General features: G+C 39.6%; 1 protein-coding gene and 1 long non-coding RNA gene across 5 annotated transcripts in view; one reads left to right on the top strand and one right to left on the bottom strand.

Moving 5' to 3' along the window:
• Positions 1 to 14,607, bottom strand: part of SLC35F3 (solute carrier family 35 member F3) — a 159,073-nt gene extending 144,466 nt beyond the window's left edge. For 2 of the 3 annotated variants that reach the window (XM_072035575.1, XM_072035576.1), the window contains exons 1-3: positions 14,419 to 14,607; positions 14,075 to 14,304; positions 13,059 to 13,163 (exon numbers count right to left, since the gene is read on the bottom strand). In XM_072035575.1, coding sequence (XP_071891676.1) covers positions 13,059 to 13,163; positions 14,075 to 14,304; positions 14,419 to 14,471 — 388 coding nt within the window. In that variant the 5' untranslated portion in view covers positions 14,472 to 14,607. The remainder of the gene's footprint in view (positions 1 to 13,058; positions 13,164 to 14,074; positions 14,305 to 14,418) is intronic. The other variant, XM_027452985.3, reaches the window with a different exon arrangement.
• Positions 14,090 to 21,551, top strand: LOC106019027 (uncharacterized). 2 transcript variants are annotated; one of them, XR_002404936.4, is made up of 5 exons: positions 14,092 to 14,228; positions 15,046 to 15,125; positions 15,298 to 15,366; positions 16,045 to 16,109; positions 18,443 to 21,551. It is a non-coding gene; the product is annotated as an uncharacterized lncRNA (long non-coding RNA). The 2 variants fall into 2 exon arrangements; XR_003495911.3 differs by lacking the exon at positions 15,046 to 15,125 and having other exon boundaries at positions 14,090 to 14,228.
• The last annotated feature ends 2,453 nt before the right edge of the window (positions 21,552 to 24,004 follow it).

Here is a 24,004-nt window from a genome sequence, read left to right as displayed (position 1 = left end):
AGAAACCAGTTATTTGGGGTACAAATAATTAACACACCAGAAGTTAACATACAAAAATTAGTAATTTCAGTCTCAGATGCTCTGCCACTTAAATTACTCACATATATATGTAGTTTGCATTTATTTATTTATTTTTGTAGGCTTGAAACTTGTGCATCAAGTGGTTACAGAAACATTCCTTTGGAACCCAGTAGCTCAAAGAAAATATAGCTCACTAGTTATTTAACTGATGAAAAAAACACATTGAAGACCTACCCTTTGAATATAAACCAGATGCATGACCCTGTACTTACATACTTCTATAGGTATTTTTGGTTATTATTTTGTTTACTGGATGAGGTCCTTAATATTTTAATGGTGTAACATTAATATAATAAAGACAATGAGAGATAGTAAGAGCAACTACTGTAAGGTTTAAACTTTACTCAGTAGTTAGTCCCAAGAGCTTATAAATGCAAAGCTAAGAAATATTATTTGAAGTAGGTAATGATTGAGAATTGCTCTAATTTTATCTCTAAAAAGGTATATAATGAAAATAGTCTTATGAGATAACAGAGTAATTCAACCTATCAGAAATAAATCATCAGTGAGAAAAGAGTGGGAAATATCAGGATTTGCAAGCTTGGTTACTGTCAGAGGAAGACTCCAGCTTCAACACCAACCTCAGCCATATGTAACCCATTTGCTTTTAGTAAAATCAGCTGATATTGCAGAAAACAGATTACAGTGCAACTGGTTTAACCTTGTACTAGCTGAGAGAAACACATCTGAAGCAAAAGAAGCCTTTCTGGAACGTGGTGATGTTTTTGTACCTTTCAATTATTCTTCAATTCATAGTGATTCAACTAGAGCAGTTAATATCCAAGGTATGAGCTAGTAATAACTCTTTTGACCTAGATCTCTTATTCTTCTTGTGCAGTTCCTACTGCTGGGCATAGAATTTCAGCTAAGTTTCTACAAAAGAGGTAAACGTTACAAGACCAAATTTGTCTCGATATCTTAGATAAGACTGGTTCAAAACAAGAAGAGGTAAGACAGATAGAAAGGCAGTTTTGTTGCTCTCACACTGTTTTCACCTACCATAAATAACGATTGTCAATTTATTTATTTATTTTTAACAGAAGTAATTGGGGAGATTACGAACACCTACTGTCTAATCACCTCCTGCACAGAAACCAAGTGAAGAAAGCAAAGGAATTTATTAGATTGACAGGTTAGCTACAATGAGAATGCTGTTAGCTGGAAGTGAATTTACTATACATGTTTACAACAACAGATAGCTATAATAGGAATGCTCTCAGCTGGAAGCTGGGACCAGATCCAGCCACTTTGCACTCCCATTTGAAAAGTGCAAAAGGCATTAGAACAGAAGAGATGCTGGCCTTGGGTCAGCATGTTGTGTTTGTAAAAATACTTCAGCTAGGACTCTGGAGGTTTATGAATGTCCAAGCCTGCCAAACTGCACAGCTTTCACAGACCTATTAGAACCACACCGAGACCAGAACCCTCTGTTCCACTCGGGGCTGCAGTATCCAGCAGGCCACTACTTGCTCGTTTTAGTCAGGTAGAATTTGTCTTGGCTTCTGTCAGACTTTTATCAACATGAAGACTTAATTTGTCTCTGAAAATAAAACAAAGACAGAAAAGGTTGATCCAATCAACCAGCCTCATTAGATAAATTTTACAGAGTACTTTCCTCAAGCTGCATCCTGTTAATTTACTTGTATATTTTGGCAGTGGGATAGTTTAATGATATTCAAAAAATTAAAGTTGCACATACAACATAGTTACTTCAGTGCCATTTCAAATTTCACTGGGAACACTAATTTTGTGCCACTACTCATTGTTCTCTGTCTACATTTGCAAAAGTTCTGTTTCTATATGCTCTTTCACCTTGACTGTTTGCTACAGGGCTATCAAAGCCTAATTAGCTTCCACATCACAGATGATCAACTAGAAGGCTTTCCTGTTATTGTTTCAAGAGGGTCCTTCCCCAAACCCATCCACTGTCCCCCACACTAGCATAGGTCCTCATCTGAAGTGGAAAGATACTGAGAATGATGTAGTGTTTAGCATAAACAAAGGAGTGGCGCTTAGAGAACTGGCTATTTGCTTTAGGTAACCGCCCTGTTTGAGGACATGCTCTGTTAGAGGTCTCGATCCTCAATTCCTAACCTAGCACTACAAATGATTGTATATGTTCTTCCTCCTTTCAACACGTGGGCTCTGAGTAGTCAGCTTTCTAGACAATGAGAAGAAAGAGTGGTCTCTTCTTAATTGCTGTAGATACTTTCTACCTATGTTGGGACAGGCTATTAAGTACTAATTAAATACCAAGTTCAAGATGAAAGAAAATTGAAATTGCACGTCTATTAAAAGAAATCATTATTCTATAATTTAAACAGAGCTCCTCAATAGTGCTCAGGAACGTATAATAAAGACCATGTATGGGTAGGTGTAATTGGATGCAGTTGCCTTAGGAACAGAAGCTCAGCATGTAAAGCAGGAAGCCTGCTTAAAAGGCAAACTCAAAGACTTAAGCCTGGTGGGTGAAACCTGGCTTGACTGAAGGTAATGACAGAAATGCCATGGATTTGATTGGAGTCAGAGATTCATACCATATAGTTTTTCTAATTCTCTCCTATCTGCAATATTAGTGTGAGTGTAGAGCTGAATAATATATTACTTTGAGCCAGAACTGCTCTACTGGAGGCACATTTCCCGGTTTCCTGTGTGCAGTAATTTCATTAGGAAGAGAAAAGTACCTACAGAGTCATAAGAAAGTCTAGGTTTACACTCTGGAGATTCTGATATCATTCCTACTTCAAATGTATTTTTATTATGTAGACAAGAGATATTGTGCTTTTGAAGTGTAGGATGGGAAAGAATTTGACATGCAGAAAGAAAACATCGTCTGGTATATAAGTGTCATTTTAAAGCAATATTAATAGCAAAGATTCCTACAAAGATGCCTTGCAAAAATCTTTTCATCTTCTGAACTTTCCAGGAGTAAATACAGAATGCCTAATATTGCTTGCCAGAAGTACTTCCAGTGAGATACAATCTGTACTACACACATACCAGAAACAGAAGGTACAAAGTATTGATCCCAGCACAAGATTCAAGACCTGTTTCATTTCCCTCCTGAGAACATACTTGTTCACACTTCCATGATTTACATACCATTTTTGTTTCTATTTGGAGAAATATTATTAAACACAAGACTACTTCTCATTGTATGATATCCAAACACATTTAGAGCCCTCTACCTGTTGACTTCACTATTTGCAAAAAGTAGAGAATTTCCTACACATATTGAACTACATATAACTAAGGTGTAAAGTTTGAAATAGAAAAGGATACTATATATTCTTTCTGTCTGATGCAAGGAAAGCAAATAAAGAAGTTTTTTTTTTTTTTTTTAAATAAAAAATGCAAATAGCAAAGTACTTTTAAGCAATTGTTTTAGTAAAAAGCGTGAGACTTAAATTTCATATTTCCTTCTTTGATTGCAGTTTATGGATTTTCACTCCAATTTTATCCTTCTGGGACAACTTTTATTAAGGCCTTCCAAAGACCAGGAAATTATGAGCAGGAACCAGAGGTCAAATTCTATACTGCAACTCTAAGAGGATTATCATAAACCTTACAGGCAAACTGTGGAAACAGTGATTTGAGATATATCGGTGCCCTCCTCATACATTCTCCCAGGATAATCTGGCAAGCTGGATAAACTACCTGGAAGTCAGATAGCCTCCTAAAATCCCTGATGCTGTGTGCAGTGGCAGCTCTACGCCTCCATGTTAATCTATGTACACCAAATCATGCTTGTGTTGCTGGATGCAGGACTCCCATGGTATCTACAATACTAATTAAATGTGGGCTTACATTCATTTTCAAGTCAAGATCCACCTGTCATGACTATCAAGTTTTGAACTTCTGAACACATCATAATTCAGCTCATCAGGGCATGATCTCTGGCTAGCATGAAACCTGAGCTCCCAAGTTCAGGTCTACAGAACATGTCATGTAGGCAAGAAATAGCTGAAATTCAAGGTATTTACTGTTCCATGGAACCTGCTACGTGAAACCATAAGCAGTCTAAAGTTTATTAACTGTCTAGATACTCTGAAATATTAAACACTATTACCATAAAGGCTGTAACCATGTTAGCTTGCTCTATCAAATACTAATATGAATGGCTGTGCATTTCAACAAATCTCAAAGCTTTCAAAAGACTTGCATGAAGTGAGCAATGGAGTTAAAGCCGTGAAGACATATTTCCTGTTTCACAGCACAAAGACTGGATGATTGATCTGAATTCTGGTACTATTTCAGCTAGGGCAAAAATCTGCAAGCAGCTTATTCTACTGAATACCATATAAGCCAGCTTGTCTGCATACAAGTTACTGTTTGAAAAAGGAGAGCCAACCCCAGAGTTCTAGGGTATGATGATGAAGACAGGATCATCTTCATACCAGCACAAGATCACTGAAGGGATTCACTTTCCAGCTGAGCACAAACCCACGGTCCATTCACACAGCTGCATGGATCTGGCAAAGCCACATCAAAATATCCTGGGGCTCACAAACAGCAGCAATGCCAGCCAGCATAAGAGTCAAATGGCTGGGCCTGTTCCAGTATAGATGGAAAGCAGAGACCAAGTTCAACTTCCATGTCCCTTTGGTACTGTTAGTTGGTTTGAAGAAGACACAGTGAAGAAAAGCATAAAATTTGTGCTATTTCCAATGTCAAAGTAAAGGAAGAAAAGATAAAACCCTTTGGATTATTACTGTTGGATTGGCTCTACTAGCTATTTTGCAGTAGGACTGGCAGGATTTTGAACCACTGTTCAAAATGGGAAACATGGTTGCTCTCTTCAGATGTTAATACCTGTTTCCACTAACTATTATACAGGTACCAGTTACAGTAAAACAAGAATAGTTAATTGCAAGTTAAAGGACTTACTAGGATGTATGCAACTATTTCACTTGTAACCAGTTACACGTTCTGGTCCTGGAGGAGCTCAAAGATTCAAATGACCTTGCCTTGTATGACTGACTTAGTATTTCATGTTGGCTAGGCAATGTCATCCTTATTTTCCTAAACGTTAGGCCACCTGAATTCCTACAGTACTGGAATAGATTTTCCTCAGAAAAAAGACTGATTCTTGCATTGGCCAGAAATAATAATGGGAAAAAAAGGACAGGAAGTAAAATAAGGCAAATTTGCTACAAAAATGAATTTTATGAGACCCTCAATAGTAAGAGAAAACAGAGGTACCTGAAACCACTTAATATATATATATTAATGGGAGCTGACCAAATGCCAAAGTTTAAAGAAAATGAAATCGGGGAATGCCATTCCTGCATCCCTCCAATCTACAGCATGTTTCATTGAGCCGTTCATGAAACAAATAGTTCTCCATGGTCTCAGGTGCAATCATAGCATCTTTTTTTTGGGGAACAAAATAGCACTTGCCCTCTGAAGATAATCAGAGAATCAAAAAAAGCTCAGGAAACCATGTTCTATAACAAGATATATCACATGAAGGCTAATTATTCCCTACGTAGAAGGGAAATCGTTATCGTCAGGTCATGGTTCCTTTCTCCAAAGGGAAGGGTTCATCATATTTCTATTCTTAGAGTAGTCATCATTCACTGGCAGTAGTGGAAAATCTATGGCTTCTGCTTCCAAAGCAAAGAGAAAGTCAGAACTACACCCTCAGATGCTCAAGGAGAGAGCCAGTTAAGTAAAGTTGCCTTTATATAAGTTTTCCATCGCTCTTTTCACCTTAGGCCTACTTGACACCAACTGAATGGCAGCAATCAGTAGCTTCTGATTTACACCAGGAATGTGAAGCACAAACACCTCGCTACATTAAAGACAGATTAGAGGGCAACAAGTCCACTTGAAGACAGCCCTGACATGAGCCAGATGAAACAACCAGTGAGGCTAATGAGCTTCGCTGGCAATGCACTAAGCAATTTCAAGAGGGACAAACATCTCAGACCAGGAGTCTTTGTCCTTTTGTGGCTTGGTGTTTCAGTAATCCTCCAATTACACAACAATCTGATATTACAGTAGATCAGCACAGACTTCGCAGCAAGACTGCAATGAAGTTATCTTATGGGATTAATTGCTTTCCTTAAACAAATTATCAATTAAAGTTGCAAATACATAACACACTACTCTCCAAAATCTACTACAGAAATTTCCTGTGATGAAGGAAGGACCCCTCAATAAAGACAGATACAACTTCATAAACTTGATGCAAAATTGTTTCAAAAATAAACATTTCCTCCTAATCCTTAATAGTCGCCAAACACAGTTCAAGCAAACTAATTTTCTCCCTGATTATTCTATATCAATATAATAGTTCGTGTTTTTAGTAACAATTCATTATTATGGATTCAATACATTGATTACTGAATACAAACACATTTCTATTAAAAAAAAAATATATATACATACATATATATACACACACAGTTCACTAGTAAAAGGAGTTTGAACTGTTGGTTAACACTTCTTCAAACCCGCTAACATGGGTCACAACGTTACAAACACATACAACTAGTGCTTCCGGTAGGTTTGCATGGTAGAAACTTCAGTGGTATGTTCTGCTGGAGAAACAACATTCAGTGATAACATTTAGTTAAGGGGTATACAATGAATGCTGGAAGCCAACAGCCCCCTAATTGCTGTTCTATGAACTGTTTTGCATAAGTGGCATACTGCTCACGACACGTAATTAGAGCTGCATGGGAAAACAAAGTTGAAACCAACCAATTAATTTGTTCAAATAATGAACAAACGAAAAAGTATCCATTTTGTAGGTTACAATTCTTCCTTTCTTCACTGTGAAAACTCAATACAAAGATACAAAACAAAAAATGTTTACACAGCTGTCTACCTAAAGTGGTAGTAACTTAACACTACACAATTAAAATTGTTTAGTAAACATGTTCACTAAACATTTACAATTCACCAAATATTTACTAAGCAATTCAAAATGTTTAGTAAATCAGTTTAAATTTCAATTTGCTTGGCTTGCCAACAAGCAACCTAAAACTTGGAATCTGTGATTAACGAAGCCCAGATTATAACAGGAAGCAGTTTTCTGCTCTGTATTGGCCCCAAAATATTTTACTTAGTACCTGGAAAAAAAAAAATAAAGGCCAGGGAACTCTCATGTCTCTCATGTGTTACCTCCTTTGGAATTATCTTGAAAAAGAACCTTCTGAAAGGCTGTCTGATCTCCCCTTAACTATTCATGTGGTATCTTGCAGATGCTCAGCATTCATCCCCTGTACTTCTTTGCTGTCTCACATGACCAGATTGTGCTATTCCTCTTTCATTCTCAACTGCAAGGCCACCCAAAGAGTTAAAGCCCACCGGGGTCAAAAGGATCTCTTCCCAAAAAAGAATAATGTCTCCTGTAATATTCTGGGACATCCACTGCAGACTTATGACTAGGTCTCTGAAGTATGTTGAGATGCTGTGTCTGGGGACAGTTATTCTCAGTTACAAAGAGTACCACACATATGAGGAAATGGCTTCAGGAGTTTTGGGGTGAGATGTCATTTGGATATGAACCACTTGGTTTTTGTATAACCACGTGTAGGTTTAGCTTCCAGCAGACAACTACAGTGACATTTGAATTAACAACACCACAACACTTTTAAAGCTACAATGCAATTGATTGCCACTGCTTTTTTTCACCTGCAGGAGTGACCAGGCTTTGCTCAGCTCTTCCTGCTAGCGTAACAATTAGTTATGTTAGTACTGTCAAAGAGCATTAAGAAAAAAAAAAAAAAGAATTAAGCCACCAAACACCATAAATCTGGCTTAAAACAATGAGGTAAAGCACATATTTTTACTTTTCTTCTGAGCTTCTGGGGGGTTTTGACCTATACAGTGACCCTGGGGCAGCTATCCAAGCTTTTTTCCCAGAGCTACATACACATCTAGAGGTTAGTCCGTGTTTTCACCTGAAAGCAAGATTCTCACATAATCACTTGAGCTCATGAACAGCAACATGAAGGATATCATTAAAGTACTGCATTAGTATAAGAGCATGACCTTCAATATTTATGTATTGGAAAGCAAGTAACAGTTTTAAATGAATCACTTACAGCTGGCCTGAAAATTGGTTTTCCCAGAGAAAACAATGCTCCTCTACTTCTGTCTTTGAACTTCTGGAGATTCTTGTAAGTCATCTCAAAAACAAGTTAAGTTCTCACTCAAATTTCAAGACTAAAAACAGTATTTGCACAATTCTCACATACTAATATTTTTATCCTGATTCACAACCCCACTGGATTTGCTTTTAATGACTGTGAAGATAACAGCATTCAATGTGAATTGCATGTGAAAAGCAGATCACAAGGTGAATCAGCTGGAAACACTGGTCTTTACTGCATGAAGTTTAACAAGGCCAAGTGCCGGGTCCTCCACCTGGGATGCAATAACCCCAAGCAGAGCTACCGGCTGGGAGATGAGTGGTAGGAGAGCTGCCAGGCGGAGAAGGACCTGGGAGTGATGGTGGACAGTCGGCTGAATATGAGCCAGCAGTGTGCTCAGGTGGCCAAGAAGGCCAACGGCATCCTGGCTTGTATCAGAAACACTGTGACCAGCAGGGCTAGGGAGGTGATCGTCCCCCTGTACTCGGCTCTGGTGAGGCCGCACCTCGAGTACTGTGTTCAGTTTTGGGCCCCTCGCTACAAGAAGGACATCGAGGTGCTTGAGCGGGTCCAGAGAAGGGCAACAAAGCTGGTGAGGGGCCTGGAGAACAAGTCCTATGAGGAGCGGCTGAGGGAGCTGGGCTTGTTCAGCCTGGAGAAGAGGAGGCTCAGGGGCGACCTTATTGCTCTCTACAGATACCTTAAAGGAGGCTGTAGTGAGGTGGGGGTTGGCCTGTTCTCCCACGTGCCTGGTGACAGGACGAGGGGGAATGGGCTTAAGTTGCGCCAGGGGAGTTTTAGGTTGGATGTTAGGAAGAACTTCTTTACTGAAAGGGTTGTTAGACACTGGAACAGGCTGCCCAGGGAAGTGGTGGAGTCACCTGGAAGTCTTTAAAAGACGTTTAGATGTAGAGCTTAGGGATATGGTTTAGTGGAGGACTGTTAGTGTTAGGTCAGAGGTTGGACTCGATGATCTTGAGGTCTCTTCCAACCTAGAAATTCTGTGATTCTGTGTCTTCAACTGTATAACTTCCATTCCACTATTTATATGGGTAAAATACTTATACTTTTAAATAGCTAAAACCAACATTAAACTACTACATTAAAAGGATCATAGAATTATAGCATGGCTTGGGTTGGAAGGGACCTCAAAAATCATCCAGTTCCAGCCTCCCTGCCATGAACAGGGATGCTACCCACTAGATCAGGTTGCCCAGGGCCTCAGCCAACCCAGTCTTGAACACCTCCAGGGATGGGGCATCCACAACCTCTCTGGGCAACCTGTTCCAGTGCCTCACCACCCTCAAAGTTCAAAGTAATATTAAAGTTCAGTAACTGCGACACTTTTGGTCTCAGACACTCGTGTTTTCTGAGAAACATTTAGAAGATTTGTAAGCCAGTGTTTTCTATTATGTTATTTACATTGTTAATAGCACTTAAATTCCACGCCTAGGTCAAGACCTGCTGAGTTATATGCTGTATGAATAGTGTACATTGATATTCTGGGCATAAAAAACATATGGCTTATTGTGTTGTTGAAATAACATTGGAGAAATGTTAAAAATAGGGAACTACTATTGAAGCTAGCAAGCAGAAGAAAAGACGAAGGTCTTCAGAGCTGCTGGATACGAATCTTTCCCTTCCACCTGAATGACAATATACCACTTATAAGAAGTCACTGGAACAACCTGGAATTATGTAAAAGGTCAAAGTCTCACAGAAATGTTCACGAGCCTTCAACTATAAACTGTGGTCCATTCCTACTAAATAGCACTGAGTTAAATACACATAATATTCTCCTAATGTTATTTCAAGTATAGTAACACCTGTACCATACAAAGAAGGTAACTGAATTAAGAGTGTGATGCTAGGTGGTCTTACAGGCATCTAGAAGGAGAGAGGGTAACATATAATCCTGATTTGTCCATAATGAACCTGTATTTAGGAACACATTCTAAGGATACTTGAAAGTCCCTCTTTTAGAAGACAGACCCTAATCTTATACAAGGAACAGAGGCGTGCAGATGATCAGTAGGAAAAGAAAGACTGCAAAATAGGGATAACTTGCTGAAGCCCAGATGCATGTATTTAGAATATTAATCACATGGTGACAGACTATGATATTGAATCACTACAGAACAGACCAAGCCCATGTAGAAAGCAATGAACATCTGACAAAGGTACTTGCTGTGCACTCCTCAGGTGGAAGTAAGCACTCTGTCAATTGCTACAGTAATTAAAATGAACAGTCTTCCATATGGATCAGCAAGACAGTTCAGCAGTTTAGTCACAGCTGTCTTTCACAAGTACAGAAAAGTTCTTGGGTCTATACTTCTAAAAAACAGTTAGAAGCCTAAAGCCCAGTTACAGTGGTGTTAAGCAGAAATAGAACTGCTCACTTCCAAACGTGTCTTTCCTCTTGAACTTAAGTAACAAGCTTCTAGAGGCAGAAACCATGGTAATTTACTTAACCTTCATGAAAGAGAACAGCACTGATAATAGAGCTCTGACAACAGCTTGATCTCCAAACAACAAAAAGGCCGTCACTGGGATGTACAATTTTTGTGTGTGTGATTTTTTTAAAACTAAATTCTTTGATCCACACGTGTTAATTAAAAATTTTTAAGTCAATTAACATACTGCCTGTTGATATCAAAGATTGCACAAATACTGAGCTCTACCACTGACACAGATGTATTAGAGTATGATTCTGCTGCTTCTTGCATGTGTTTCTTCCCCCTGCCTTTGCATTTGAGAAATCAAATTAGATGCTGCAAAACTGTCCCCCTATGGGACAAATATGAAAGCTTGATTTAGACTCAAGAGCAGTTATTCACACAAATAGCCTGAAATTCAGTAGCAAGAATTTCAGAAAAACAAGTACTGCCAGATTGAATCAGGGCACACTCCTATCCTCTTTCTGGATATTGCCTTTTGTGGGCAGAGGCAATGGAGGAAAGTGCAAGAAAGCCTCAGGAAGAGATGGTCTGCCTCCCACACTAACTTGTATTCTGAATAATGAAGTTTAATATTCTCTCCAATATTTTTCCCAAGTTACTGTAATTGTAATTTAGAGCAGCGACAAGATCTACAATCTTTTGAACTCTTGATCTCAAAAACAAATGTTTCTTCCAAAATTATTTTTCCTATTAGTTTTTAATTGACAGCTTTTCATCTTCATTGACTGTCCATCTGTTTTTTTTTTAACAAAACAGTAAAAAGAAAAACTCTCTTTCTGCCAAAGCAGCATACACCAATACCTTACAAACTTTTGTTCTTACCTCTTTAAGATAACCAGACAAAACTCTTGAGACTCTTAATAGACTGTCTGTATTCTTTTCCTTACTCATCTTAAAGACTTCTTTGATCATTTTTGAGAGGAAATAACCAATATTGCACAATATTTCACTAGACCATACCACTAAATCCTCTGAAGGCATCATAATAACATAATAACACAAGAACACATTGCTTTATTCTAATTCTTAAAATCTGGTTTGAAGGTGCAGTCAAACAGCAGAGGTCTTCACTGAGCTGTGTACAGTCCCATCCTATTCCCTCTCACAAGCTGATGCAGTGATGTGAAACTTTGCAGGCTGGACTGGTAATTTTAGCATTTTCAGGGAACACAAGGCTTCTATTTGTGACAGGGAATGTCATTTGTTAACATCTGGGCTATTCACCTGACTTGAGCAGGTCTCCCTAGAGCAATGCAGAGTCCTTTCTTTTTCTGTCCAGTCCATAACATTTTGTGATTTTGGCAATCTTCCCTTCTTCCTCCCCTCTTTCCATCTTATTTATAAGTATATTAAGTATAGGATTTGGTCAGTAATTCACAGGATTTTGTTAAAAACCAGCAAAGGCTTCTTGAATGTCTCAATTTTAAATACCTACAAACAGTCTAAATAATGCATATGAGAAACACTGTCATGTGGGAAAAAAAAAAAAAAAAAAGAGAGATCTGGCCCTTCAGGTGATTTAATTATAATAAAATAATGTCACAAAGATATATATAAAAAAAAAAAAAAAGATCAGATCAAACCACGTTACTGACTTGTTTTCCAGAAAGCAGATCCATTATTAATGCACTCCATTAATTATACCCATTATTTACATAGTGCCAACAGCACAAATATCTACAAGCACACACAATAAGATGACAAAAACCACAAGGGAGCAATCTGAACTTAATAAAAATTGTTTGTTCACAGTTCTTGGGCTAATTAAACCCTGTAAATGAAAGGTCACAAGGAAAATCCATATCCCAAAACTAATTGCACAAGCTCAAGTTGAAGGACTGTTTAAAGAGGTTTCAAAGTAGCTGTTACAAAGGTAGCTTCCTACTTCAGACGATTTACCCCATTTACATCCATTTGGTCAGCTATTCAGCTGATGTTCATCAATACAGCTCGTCTTCAGCCATGCCATTCAGTACCAGCTAGAGAGATAGGTCTTTTATTTCATACTGTTGTTTTTTTTTTTTCCACATTTCTAGCAACCCAGATTTTCAATTGGCAATGATTTCATATGACCTATTATTTTTAGGCACAAAAGTAAGAAACCCAGACAACTTTTGTATTTACATGCCACCATTACAACTCAAGTATGTAATTTTGTTATTCAGAGTGAGCTACCAGAGAATATATAACTAGGCTAGCAAGCTGAGGCTTGCAATTAACTTTTTCAGACACAGTTATGAATTTCAACAAACAAGTAATAATTGAGGAGTTAGCATGACCATTATTACTTCAGAAGGATCTGCCACAGCAGCTCAGTGCGACTTCAGCTGGACTATTAGTCACTGTGTCAGATGCAAGCACTAATACCCAACTCAGCCTGGCATCAGCACACAATCTGATCCTGAAAACTGACCTGAATAAGCTTTACTCTCAGGAATGATCCCAATCCAGGCAATGGATTTGCTCTTAGAGAAATCCCATACTCCCTCGCGAGTAAAGTAGCAAATATCAGACATTTCTGTCAAAATAAAAATAAATAAATAATAATAAAAAACACTCTCTCAGAAGAAGTCTTTGAATATTTATCAGTAAAGCCCTATCATCAGGCAATCAGAAGTGGCTCACAAAAACTGAACAAGTACCACACACCACACTTGCCTGCATCTCCCTCTTTCATTATTAAGCACATGAGCAAAGGGATAATCCGTGAGTAAACATTTCAGAATGTTTACACGCCATACTTAGGAAAGTGCACCACGAAAACAGTCACTTTGTCAGAGCCAGTGTTCCCAGCAAAACTGACGTTTGTTACAGCACGATCATTTCAACAACAAAAAAACCCTGTGATGATACGAACAGCATTTGAACAACCAAAATGTTTTTATGACTTCAGTTAATGGGTAACTTATTTTTAGAACTTGTTAAGTCATGCAATTACCACCGTGGAGATGAAAGACGGGCAAGAAACAGGGAGTGTTATTGCAAGAATACTAGCTGATATATTACAACCCCTCAAGGTCTCAGCTCCTTCGTAAATCACGTCTACGGAGGGACACAGCTAGGCTTCTCTTCGTGGCGGTATCGCAGGAAGTTTCTTTCTCAAGTGCAGGAATATGGAAGAGACGGCTCCATTTGACCCAGGAAAGGCATAAAAACGAGATTAAGCACTGCGAAGATCTGGCAGACCTCTAAAGCAACAGAGAGACGTACCGAGAAGGCGTCACTTTTGAGAGCAGGGCGTGCGTGAATGCAGCGGAGCTTTCTCAGAGCTGTCACAAATCCGGCGATCAACACATCACCGAGCGCATAGGCAGTACTAAGGCACCTAAACGGGCTCTCCTGGTCGCAGGATCCCACATTTACCTCGTGGCTACCTCTGAGCCAGACCCCCCCAGCACCACCCCCCCCACCACCCCCCGGGGGACTCACGTTTGTAGCTGGCGGCCCAGGGCTGGTAGCCGTAGTAGCCGGTGATGCGCAGGATCCTCTCCTCGATGGAGGTGAGCCCCACGGAGGCGCTGGTGAGGTCCTCCACGGAGCGGGACCACTTGAGGTCCTCCTTGATGGCCTCGTCCACCACCAGGTACTTGAGCTGCCGCAGCTGCGGGCTGATGTCGGACAGCCGCCGGGGGCTCACGTCGGGGGAGCGCCGCATGCCGCTGGGGGCCGGGAGAGGGGCGTCAGGGGCCGGCAGCCCCCCGGCACCTCCCGCCCGACAACTTTCCCCGCCCGGGTGTCCCCCATCCCCGTCCCCATCCCCGCCCGGTACTCACAGCGTGGCGGCTTTGCCCCGCGCCGAGCCGTTGGGGAACTCGCGGATCCCCATGGGGAGCAGCAGCAGCGAGGGCTGGGGGGCGCCCAGACTTCTCGGCGGGGCGAGCCGGCGGCGCCCACCGGCCGGGTGCGAGGCGGGAGGGGGGGAAGGAAGGAACAAGAAGGGAGACGACAAGGAGCGGGCGGCGGCCGCGGAGGGTCCCCGGGCTGCCGAGAGCTGGGAGAGTCGAGGGGCGGGCCGCCGCCGCCGCCGCTGCCGCCGCCTGCCGAGCGGGGGCCGGGCAGGGCGAGCTCCGCGCTCCGCGCCCCCCGCCCCAGCGCGCTGCCAGCGGCCGCCGCCAGGGGGAGCCCCGCGGCCCCCAACCGGGCCGGCCCGCCGCGCAGCGCGACCCCTGCCGGCAGCCCGCAGCCACGGCACGGCCCCGGGGCAGGGGGAGGGGGTCCTGAAGAGTCCCCTCAGGGTCCTTCTGGGGGTGAGCGAGGGAAGGAGGGGGTAAAGACGCGGGTGAAAGGTGGGGTGTGCACCTGGTATAACCACGTCAAAAAAAAATAATAATAGGTGCTTGGTGGCCTGCAGATATAGTTGGAGTTGGTTGAATAACTTTGTGGGTACGTGCGTCCTATAGGAAAGGAAATGGAGAAGTCCCAGAAAGTTACCAGGGATAGCAAACCATGAACGTTATGGAGGCGTTCCTGATAACTACAGGTAATGTTCTCCAAAGGTAACTGTGCCACTTTTAAAGCTGTGCCACTTTCAGAAACAGAAAGCAAAGTAGCCCCAGCTGCCAGGAGACAAACTAATATCAAACACCCGTATCAAATCACGCACTGAGTTTGTGTTATCACCTGCACAACAGTTATTTTGTCTGTCCACACAGGCGTTTGGCAGCGTGACGGAGTGCCCTGCCAGGCACGCACGCCAATGCAGGAAGGTGACTTGGACTAAGGTGAGAGGATGGAAACGACATTCACCAAACCCACAGATAGTGATGACTAGCTTGATTTAAATCTCCTCAGATGTTCAGAGCAGCAGTAATGATAACAAGCAACAATGGGATTAGACATTTCAGTCAGGCCCAAGTCCAGTGTCACTCTATATGCAGAGTCCATACTCTTCCCAGCTTTAAGTGAAAGACAAGGATAGGATGTCAGCTGAGAATTACCTGTGCTACTGCATGTATCTGGTGTCAAATCTCTCCATTATTATTCATAGAAGATTCTCAAAGTGTACTAAAAATAACATCCAGAAATGCAAGTCTGGGCTAGCAGTGCTCAGTATAGGGTTAATTCACATTGGCATGGAAAAATGGCATAAAGTTCTTTCAGAGCTGGAGCAAACAAAGGCTCAATCAACCAAGCCCAGCCAAGCAGCAATACCTGCTGAGCACTTACCCACCTCTCATCATGGGCTGGACAGGTGGGATGGTGCAGAGTAGCAAACGCTTGGTCAGTACTGCTGGAGTGCCAGTAAAGTACGTCCCTGTCCATTTTCTGTATTCCCAGAAAGGTGCCATGGAATTCAGAATCTCTATTGCACATCTCTCCACTTTATATTCCAGAATCATCTCATTCCTTACACATGCCCCCCAAAAAGATTGTTTTTCTGCTGTTTTATTCTTTCCCAGCTACTGTCATTTCAAGGTGTAACTGGAATGATGGATGACCGTTAATACTTTCTCCTGTCATGCAAGTAAGTGACTTTGGACAGCTTGGGTGGCAGTGCTGACAAACTTGAAGAGAGTATGCATCTTGTGAGAGAGAAGAAAAGCGTGGAAAATTGTGAAGTTTTTAAAACGGAATTGTTTAGTGAAACAACATTTCAAAATTACAGTAAGAGGCAACATCAACATAGTTAGCTCTTAGGATCTTGTCAAACCTTGCTGTAAATGTTTGTTAAAAAAGAAACATTTGTGGGGGCATGCAAAAAAAAAAAAATTCTTGCATTCACTATTTTAATTATGTTTAAACATTGTACTTGAAATTGAAACTGACAATATGGCATTGAATGCTAAAAGATAAATATTCAGTCCCACGTGATGTTGAATTTGTGGATTTATGGAGCTGACTTGAATTTTTTGTATGAGGAGAGAAAAAGTAGTGTATAAACTAGCAATGCACCCCAAGAGTAAGGAACAAGTTACAGAGAAAACATTTGCTAAATGTTTTATATACCTGTCTAAGGAATATACCTACACACTATTTAGGGAATAGTGGGCAAAATGGAGCAGAATTTGTCTCAGTTTAGATAGGAACGATCCAGTACTCTATGCCAAACTGGAAGCACTGTGAATGGCTTTTCTGAACCTTTTATTAGCGTTACTTTAATAAAATACCTACAGTTTTTCATGCATAGAAGAGCTGGGAAATATTGTACTTGAAATAATGGCAGAGCCTTGTAGGAGGAAACAGTATTTGTTACAGAGTGTTGTTACTTATTCTGTCCTGTTAGATGCACATTTTCTTTCCCTAGACAAGAAATGATATGCTTGACTGATAGTCAGCTCTTAAATACAACCATTAAGATATATCAGCTCTATACAGACATTATGATGCCATGTCAGAGGAAAATACAATTTAAGCAGTATTTATTTTCATCTCCTATCAGTAGTAGTTTGGCATAAGTTTATCCAAGATGGAAATTTACACTTATCAATACATTATTCATTTCATGTGAAGGGCTAGTGATTTCTACCCACCTCCCAAAATGAGTTTTATATTTAGCAGATACAGCGACAGGAGTAGGATAACACAGAAGAGAGATTTCAGTGGGCAAGACAACAGTCACAACTGCAGAAACTATCTATCTTCTCCAGTTTATAAAAAAATTACCTCTAGGAACTCAGAGTCTTTAGAAGAGGACCCAGCTTCCTCCTTAAGCAAGTATTCTTCTGACTGAATCTCTCTGCAGTTGATGTATGTTCCTGCTTCTCAGTATTTTTATCCTTATTACAGAAGATGCATACCTGAGCCATTAATCAGATGTTCTGGCCCCAGGGATTCTTGGGTTTTAGACAGATATACAATGTACATGATAGAAGCCCCATATAACACAGGGAAATGCTTATATGGCAAAACTATTAATTTTCTCTAGCTGGAGTCAGATTTGACATCCACATGAATATAATGCTACTGTATAGCCAAAGTGGCTCCAGCTAAATCAGTGGGACCAATTTAATATTAGTATGCTGTTTTGACGGGATAAGGGTGCAACTTCAAACATAATCTATTTCACCTGCAAATTTTTGAGTCAGCAACAAAAAATATGTAGCTAAAGACTTCCTAGTCTATCATGGGTAATCTTGCTTGCATTCACATTTTAAAATATCTACTACTACCTTTAAATGGTATAAATAAACCCAGAGAACCATGAAAGACTGATGGAGTGGACAGATGCTGGCCAAATGCAAAACTGGATAATAAGCAAAATCAGCTCAGCCACCTTCAATAGACTCACACTTGCTTTCTCAAGTAGAGGGAGAGTGTGCTGGAGCAAACACAGATAAATTTAAGACAAGTTGCAGCACATTTTTCATGTAAGCTCCCACATTGTTCTCAGACCCCTGCAATGCACAGGCAAAACCAAACAAGCATCAGGATTTCAGGCATGACTCCTTGCCAAAAGCAACTAGAAAGCTCTGAAAATTATGATGTAGTTGCCTGTTGTAGTCAGGAAGGTACACAGAGATCAGTTCCAGAGAGGTATGTTGCTTTATATAAAGCTGATTTTAATCTGCTGCTTCAATGGTGTTGAATATAAACTGTTCAGCTTCTTTTTTGCCAGTGGAAAATAGAAGCCTCTTATATTTGGAATTGAAAATAGGTCTATTGATTGTTTTGCTATCTATTGTTAGTTAAGAAGTGAAGGGAAAGAAAAAACTTTTTTTTAGGGCATCTCATTATTTCTTTGCAGCATATGAGCATTGCCCTTGTGTTTCTTCTCAATTCAAGTGGAAAACTGAGAAGTGAAAAGCAGAAAGATAGTCTTTGTTTTTAAAGTCTCCTTCCTCATTTTCCTTCTTCCAGCAACAGACCCCAAAAGGACTGTAGGAGGTGTCAAAGACAGAAAATACAGAACAGCAGATCTCTTCAGTGTCCCGTATTTTGAGAAATGCCAGAGGCATAAATCCCAAAGCCAATCTGTGCTCTACATATACTTGGTATCTGCCATCATGTTGTGCCACTTCAAGAAATTTATACCTGAAATAAAGGACTACAAAACAAGAATTAAGGAAAGAGTAGTTACCAGTCCTGCAAGTTTTCTGCATTTGCCTATCATTCCTACTTTGTCCTTTTCACTTCACTGACTGTAGTATGAGTTTGTCTGCAAGCAGAATCAAACAATCCGGGAATAAGGAGAAGGGGGAAATTATGGCAACAGCTATCTACCCTGGCAAGCCCAGAAAGACCACCAAAAGAAATAATTGAAAAGCAGCCATGAAGATTTAGGGGAGAGAACGAAAGACTCTGGACAGAACAAGAAAGAAAACTTAATGGATTTGTGCTCAGGGAAGGCTTTAGTGAATCAGAACACAACATTCATACTGCATTTAAAGTTGCTTATCTGGAAAGTGTGCTAGCCCCAAGAAAAATCTGATAATTCTCACCCTTCAGATAAGCTTTTGTTTTTCTAGTTTTGAAGGTGGTTTTTAAAGTTGTCATTTTTTGATGCAGAAAATGCGTTACTAGCCTTGGACTGCGCAGCTTTCTTGGCAAGGTAATTTCTGAAGAGAATAGAACACCTGGAGACTGATTTGACAGGCAATTTCTGTTGTATAAAATTAATGGCAGCTGTTTGAAGCTGCTCATGTGTCTGAAACACTAAGAATCCCACAGCCGAACTTTTGGTCTAGCACAGAAGGTCAAGGAGTGGTTCTGTACTGTGAGGCGTAGCCACTTCCATATACGCATTTTGAATCTAGTTCATAAGTTAACCACACATATTTTCCAGTTCTTCAGGAAATAATTTTGGAAGCTATTCCACATTCTGCTACATCAACCCAGACCCCAGTTCAACCACATCTCCCTACAATATACAAAAAGGTGTTTTCTCTTATCCTTTTATCACCTACACTGGATATATTTCATCATATCATAGCTAAGAACAGTGTATCACTGCACTTCTTTTTCCAGCTGCTTTTTGAAATTAAAAGACTTTGTAAAAATAAAAATAAAAATAAATAAATCTGTTAACATTACCAGTTTGTAGTGAGAAGAAGAACAGCAAGAACTACAGGCAGACAATTCACAGAGGTACTATGCAGGTCCTTCATGCCATTCATTTGTATACAGGGTCATCCCTATGTACTGCATATCCACGTAGGGGCAGATGTTAGTACTGCTTTGAGTCTCAAGCAATACCTCTTCCTCATATAAAACTATTTAGCAATGGAAAATGGATTCTTTCATCCTTTGCTTAGTAGATTCTTTTATTGTGGTGATAAATTTGGAACAATGAGATTATTTGATTAAACTTCCTCAGTCACTGCTGAATGGACTACCCTGCTTGTAGAATTAATAAAAAGGCCAAGACACCTAATTAATATGCTTGGTATTGGGCTAGATTGGCAGCAGTGCAGTTTAATCCTGCCAAAAGGTATTTGCTGAGGAAAGTCAAAAAGCTTTTAAATCACTCTTAAAGGTTGAGTCAGGAGAAGATGCCCTTGCAAAAGCTGTAATCCTGAACTGTCCAGAAGAATTTCCTCTTCTCCCAGGGCTGCTTACTGCACAGAACAATGTTAAATAACAGTTTTTCCTTGCATTATTCAATGCATCAAGGTTGATTTTGATATGCATTTTAATTGGTAAGCTAGATACAAAAGCTTAAGCTGGAAAAAGCAATGTGTGTTTGCATTCTCTAGCATTTTTAGTAGCTCATGGTATAGTAGTATTACCTATTCTAAACTCTAAAGGCAAATTCTCATGTACAGTAGTTGATGGAGACCCACCACATCACTTTCACCAGTGCCTCACATTTCATATAAACATGTACAAATCAGAAAGACATGGAGAAAGTGAATGAAAAGCACCAGTTGTACATAATCACGCCTACCAAAAATATCACAAAGATCAAAACGAATGTCATCACTGCTGTTTAAAATCATGCATCTATGGTAAACATAACTACAGAAAGTTGTTATCAAGTAAATTGCCTCATAATTGTCATACGGAAGAGCCTATAAAACCAATCTCAAACTTGATTTCAACCTGTTTTGGAAACACTGTTTAGATTTACTCACTCTGGTATTTATGTGCTCTGTGGCGAACATCCCACATAATGAAAATTTGCTTTACAACGGTTTTTCTACATGGAAATAGTCTTTTGCATATAGACCAGAGCAGCTGCATTTCTCAAAAAGAAGAGCCCAAGCAAGTTTCAATTCAGTAAAATTGAAAGCAATGTTATCCCCCAACTTGAATTGATCTAATTTATTTCATGCTGGTGAAACTTCGCTGGCTTGATGGAGTTGTCTCCAATGTACAACTTCTGAATACACATTAGCCACTTATTTTGAAGACTGGCATGATTTTAGTGATCAGTCACTTCATCGTATTTCCAAAAAAAAAAACATGACTCCAAAAAAAGTTTTTATTGCAGGTATCAACTTCTAATTTTGTTTAACACAAAAGCACATAAAGCTGCTCAAAAATCTGTGGATCTGTGTGTTTCTTTATTGGTAAGGTTTCTACTAAAGAACACTTTTACATTCCTTTTTCTAGGCTACATTGATTGGTTTTGAGCTAAAAGTTTTCTTTATGTATAAGCTTTCCCTTGTTGGTCCATGCAAAATTCTTATTAAAGCAAAAAATCCTGAGAAATTCCCCCAAATACAAATTAAGCCACATCAGCAACATAATAAACAAAAATTAAAAACAGTAGTGACAGTATAGAGGAGATCACATCATACTTGGATATCGTCAGTAGAAAAAAAGACATGTGCCTTGATTAATTTGAAATACAAATATTATCCTTGGAAAAGTAATCCACAGACAAAATTGAAAAAAAGATTCCCTATGCTATAGAAAGACTTGGCACTTGAGGAAACAACAGCGCTGTTGGAGACTGAGGATCTATGAGAAAGACTGGAGAAGAAAAACATGTCTTGGGATGCTGTGTTTTTTTTTTTGTTTTTTTTTTTTTTTTTTTTTTTTTTTTTTTTTTTTTATCAAATACTTGCATATAAAGATAAATCTACAGTAAATAAAAAAAGCCAGGAGATTGCAAACTTCCTTAATAGGATTTTTGTCTGCTAGAAATATCTATATTAATTATTTCAAATATCTGAAGAAAGAAAAATTAGAATAATGTGGTTTTTATTTTTTCTTCCTGCTACACAACATAAAGATGAATCAATTGTGATTTCACACAATAAAACATTGAAAAAGGCAGTATTTTATGCTTTACTATTCATTGAAGAGGTGATTTGAGCCCTCTGTATCTCACGTGGGATTTTAATATTATCTTCAGTGTATTCTTTGTAAACAGTGAAAGAGAATTAAAGTAGCCCCTATAAAGCAGTCAGTGTTACTGCCTGAACACTGGGCTGCAAATAGCATTTTGCCATCCTCCAGTACTCACACAGGTTTATACTAATCATGTTTTAGCTCTCAGCCACAACTAAAATTAATGTCTTGTAAACTTAATATAGTGTTTCTCTACTAAAATGAAATAAATCCTCATCGCAGCAAATTTTAGTCTGACTTTTGGCACCAATTATAGACTAAAATTTTATTTATTCCTTTTGTTGTCAGAAGTAATAGGGCCTTTTTGTGCCTTCTCCTCCCACACGTTCTATTGTGAATTACTCTGATACCATTTAGGAGACAAAAGCCCAGTCACGCCAGGCATCTCGTGACTGAGATGGTCATATCACTCCCTACTCCTCAAGTCCCTTTGTGCCAAATTCAACCATAAAACACTTCTTTATCCTCGATCAGAGCAAGAGATCACTTTTCCCTGTCCTCCAATAGTTAGGGAAATTCCCTGCTTTATCAGATACGATACTGCATACAAATAACGATAATGTAATAGCTACTTATTTTTTAATCCAATCTTAACAGTAACATTAATCAACATCCAGAGACATAGTACAATCAAATCACAAAGATACACAGTAAACATGCAAGTTCACAGCAATTTTTCTGATATTGTAATAATCCATGGACTAGCAGATCAGTTGTAGGCTCTGGTATATCTGCCACTACAGATCAAGCATTCATCTTCTGTGACCAGTAATTTTTGTAGCACGTGCATACATTATTTCAGTATCAAGCTATTCTGTGTTAGGAGAAGAGATAAAAAAAACCCAACAACCTACCGTATAATTGATGATAAGTTCCCATTGAGTCAAAGAGGATCTTTAAATTAAATTGACAAACAATATTTCTGTTTATTTAGGAATTTTGCCATTTAATATACCTACACAGTGACTTTATCAGACTATTGTACAAGTAATGACTAGGCCTTGCAAAATAGATAACGGGAACAGCAGCAGCAGAAAATATGCAAAACTCCTATCTGCCTCCCAGTTCTTCCATAGTGCTTCTATACTCCAAGTAGACAATCTTCATGACATTAAGTGAACCTGTATCTATCACCACCAGATCATACGTAAAGATTTATAAAAATAAAAATACCCACCCACACACCCTCTCCGCTCACACCATGTGAGGTAGCCTAGGGATGAAAGCTATTTTTCAGGCTTGTGCATCAGCAGCATGAATAAAGGTTCACTATTTAGGAGATACTTAACACTTTAAGAAAAGAGGAAAAAAGGGAATTGTTTTCAATTCCTCGCCTATTCTATTTGCACTGGGGCAATAGGACTGCACAGGGTTACATCTCTTAAATTCACAGATCAGATTATGAACAAGTAGATGTGGCAAGAAGATGCCATCTTTGTATGGTCTCCCTATGCTGTGATCTTAAGACTGGGAGAAAAGAAAGATTAACACACATTAATCTTTGCTTGGGATAGGAGAAAAAATAAGGGACTTGTATCTCAGCAAAAAGACCTTGCTGTTTAGATACTGAGCAAAACTTTGTTTTGGTAGGGACAGTTGAAGATCAAAGTGCCTTGTTTACGAACTTTGCTGAGCCCCCACCACTAGCATTTAAGAAGTTAGACACACATCTGCCAGGGGGTGAATCCCAATCTGTCCACCTCTGTTCTCCACAGTGGAGGCTTCACTCTCCACTGCTCACTGGCAGTAGTTGTTTCATATGCCGGGCCAAAATCATGCCACAAAATACAGACTTAGTATTAGATTTCTAGAGGTATTGCTGCAGTTGCTTGTACTATTCTATGTACTGTTTTGTGTTGTATTAGTCACTAACTGCCTCATTGTTAGCAGCCTCCTTAGTTTTTCCATTTTATTACATTTCAGTTATCAAACAAGACCAAAAGGAAAGAAATCCTGGAGATTGGGTAATGACTTCTTTTCTCTTTTCTGAATGCTTATTCTCTGGTTAGGAACCAACTTTTCCCCTCAACACCATGTCCCTCAAGACTTGGGCTATCATTTCATCTGATAAAATTAAGTTACTCCTGATTTTTATCCCTTCCCATTGGTGCCCATCAGCTCTGT

The sequence above is a fragment of the Anas platyrhynchos genome, chromosome 3 (genome assembly GCF_047663525.1).
Source record: "Anas platyrhynchos isolate ZD024472 breed Pekin duck chromosome 3, IASCAAS_PekinDuck_T2T, whole genome shotgun sequence".
In the NCBI taxonomy this organism is placed as follows: domain Eukaryota; kingdom Metazoa; phylum Chordata; class Aves; order Anseriformes; family Anatidae; genus Anas; species Anas platyrhynchos.
The sequence above is the reverse complement of the archived record's forward strand: the minus strand, read 5'-3'. Positions and strand labels throughout refer to the sequence as shown.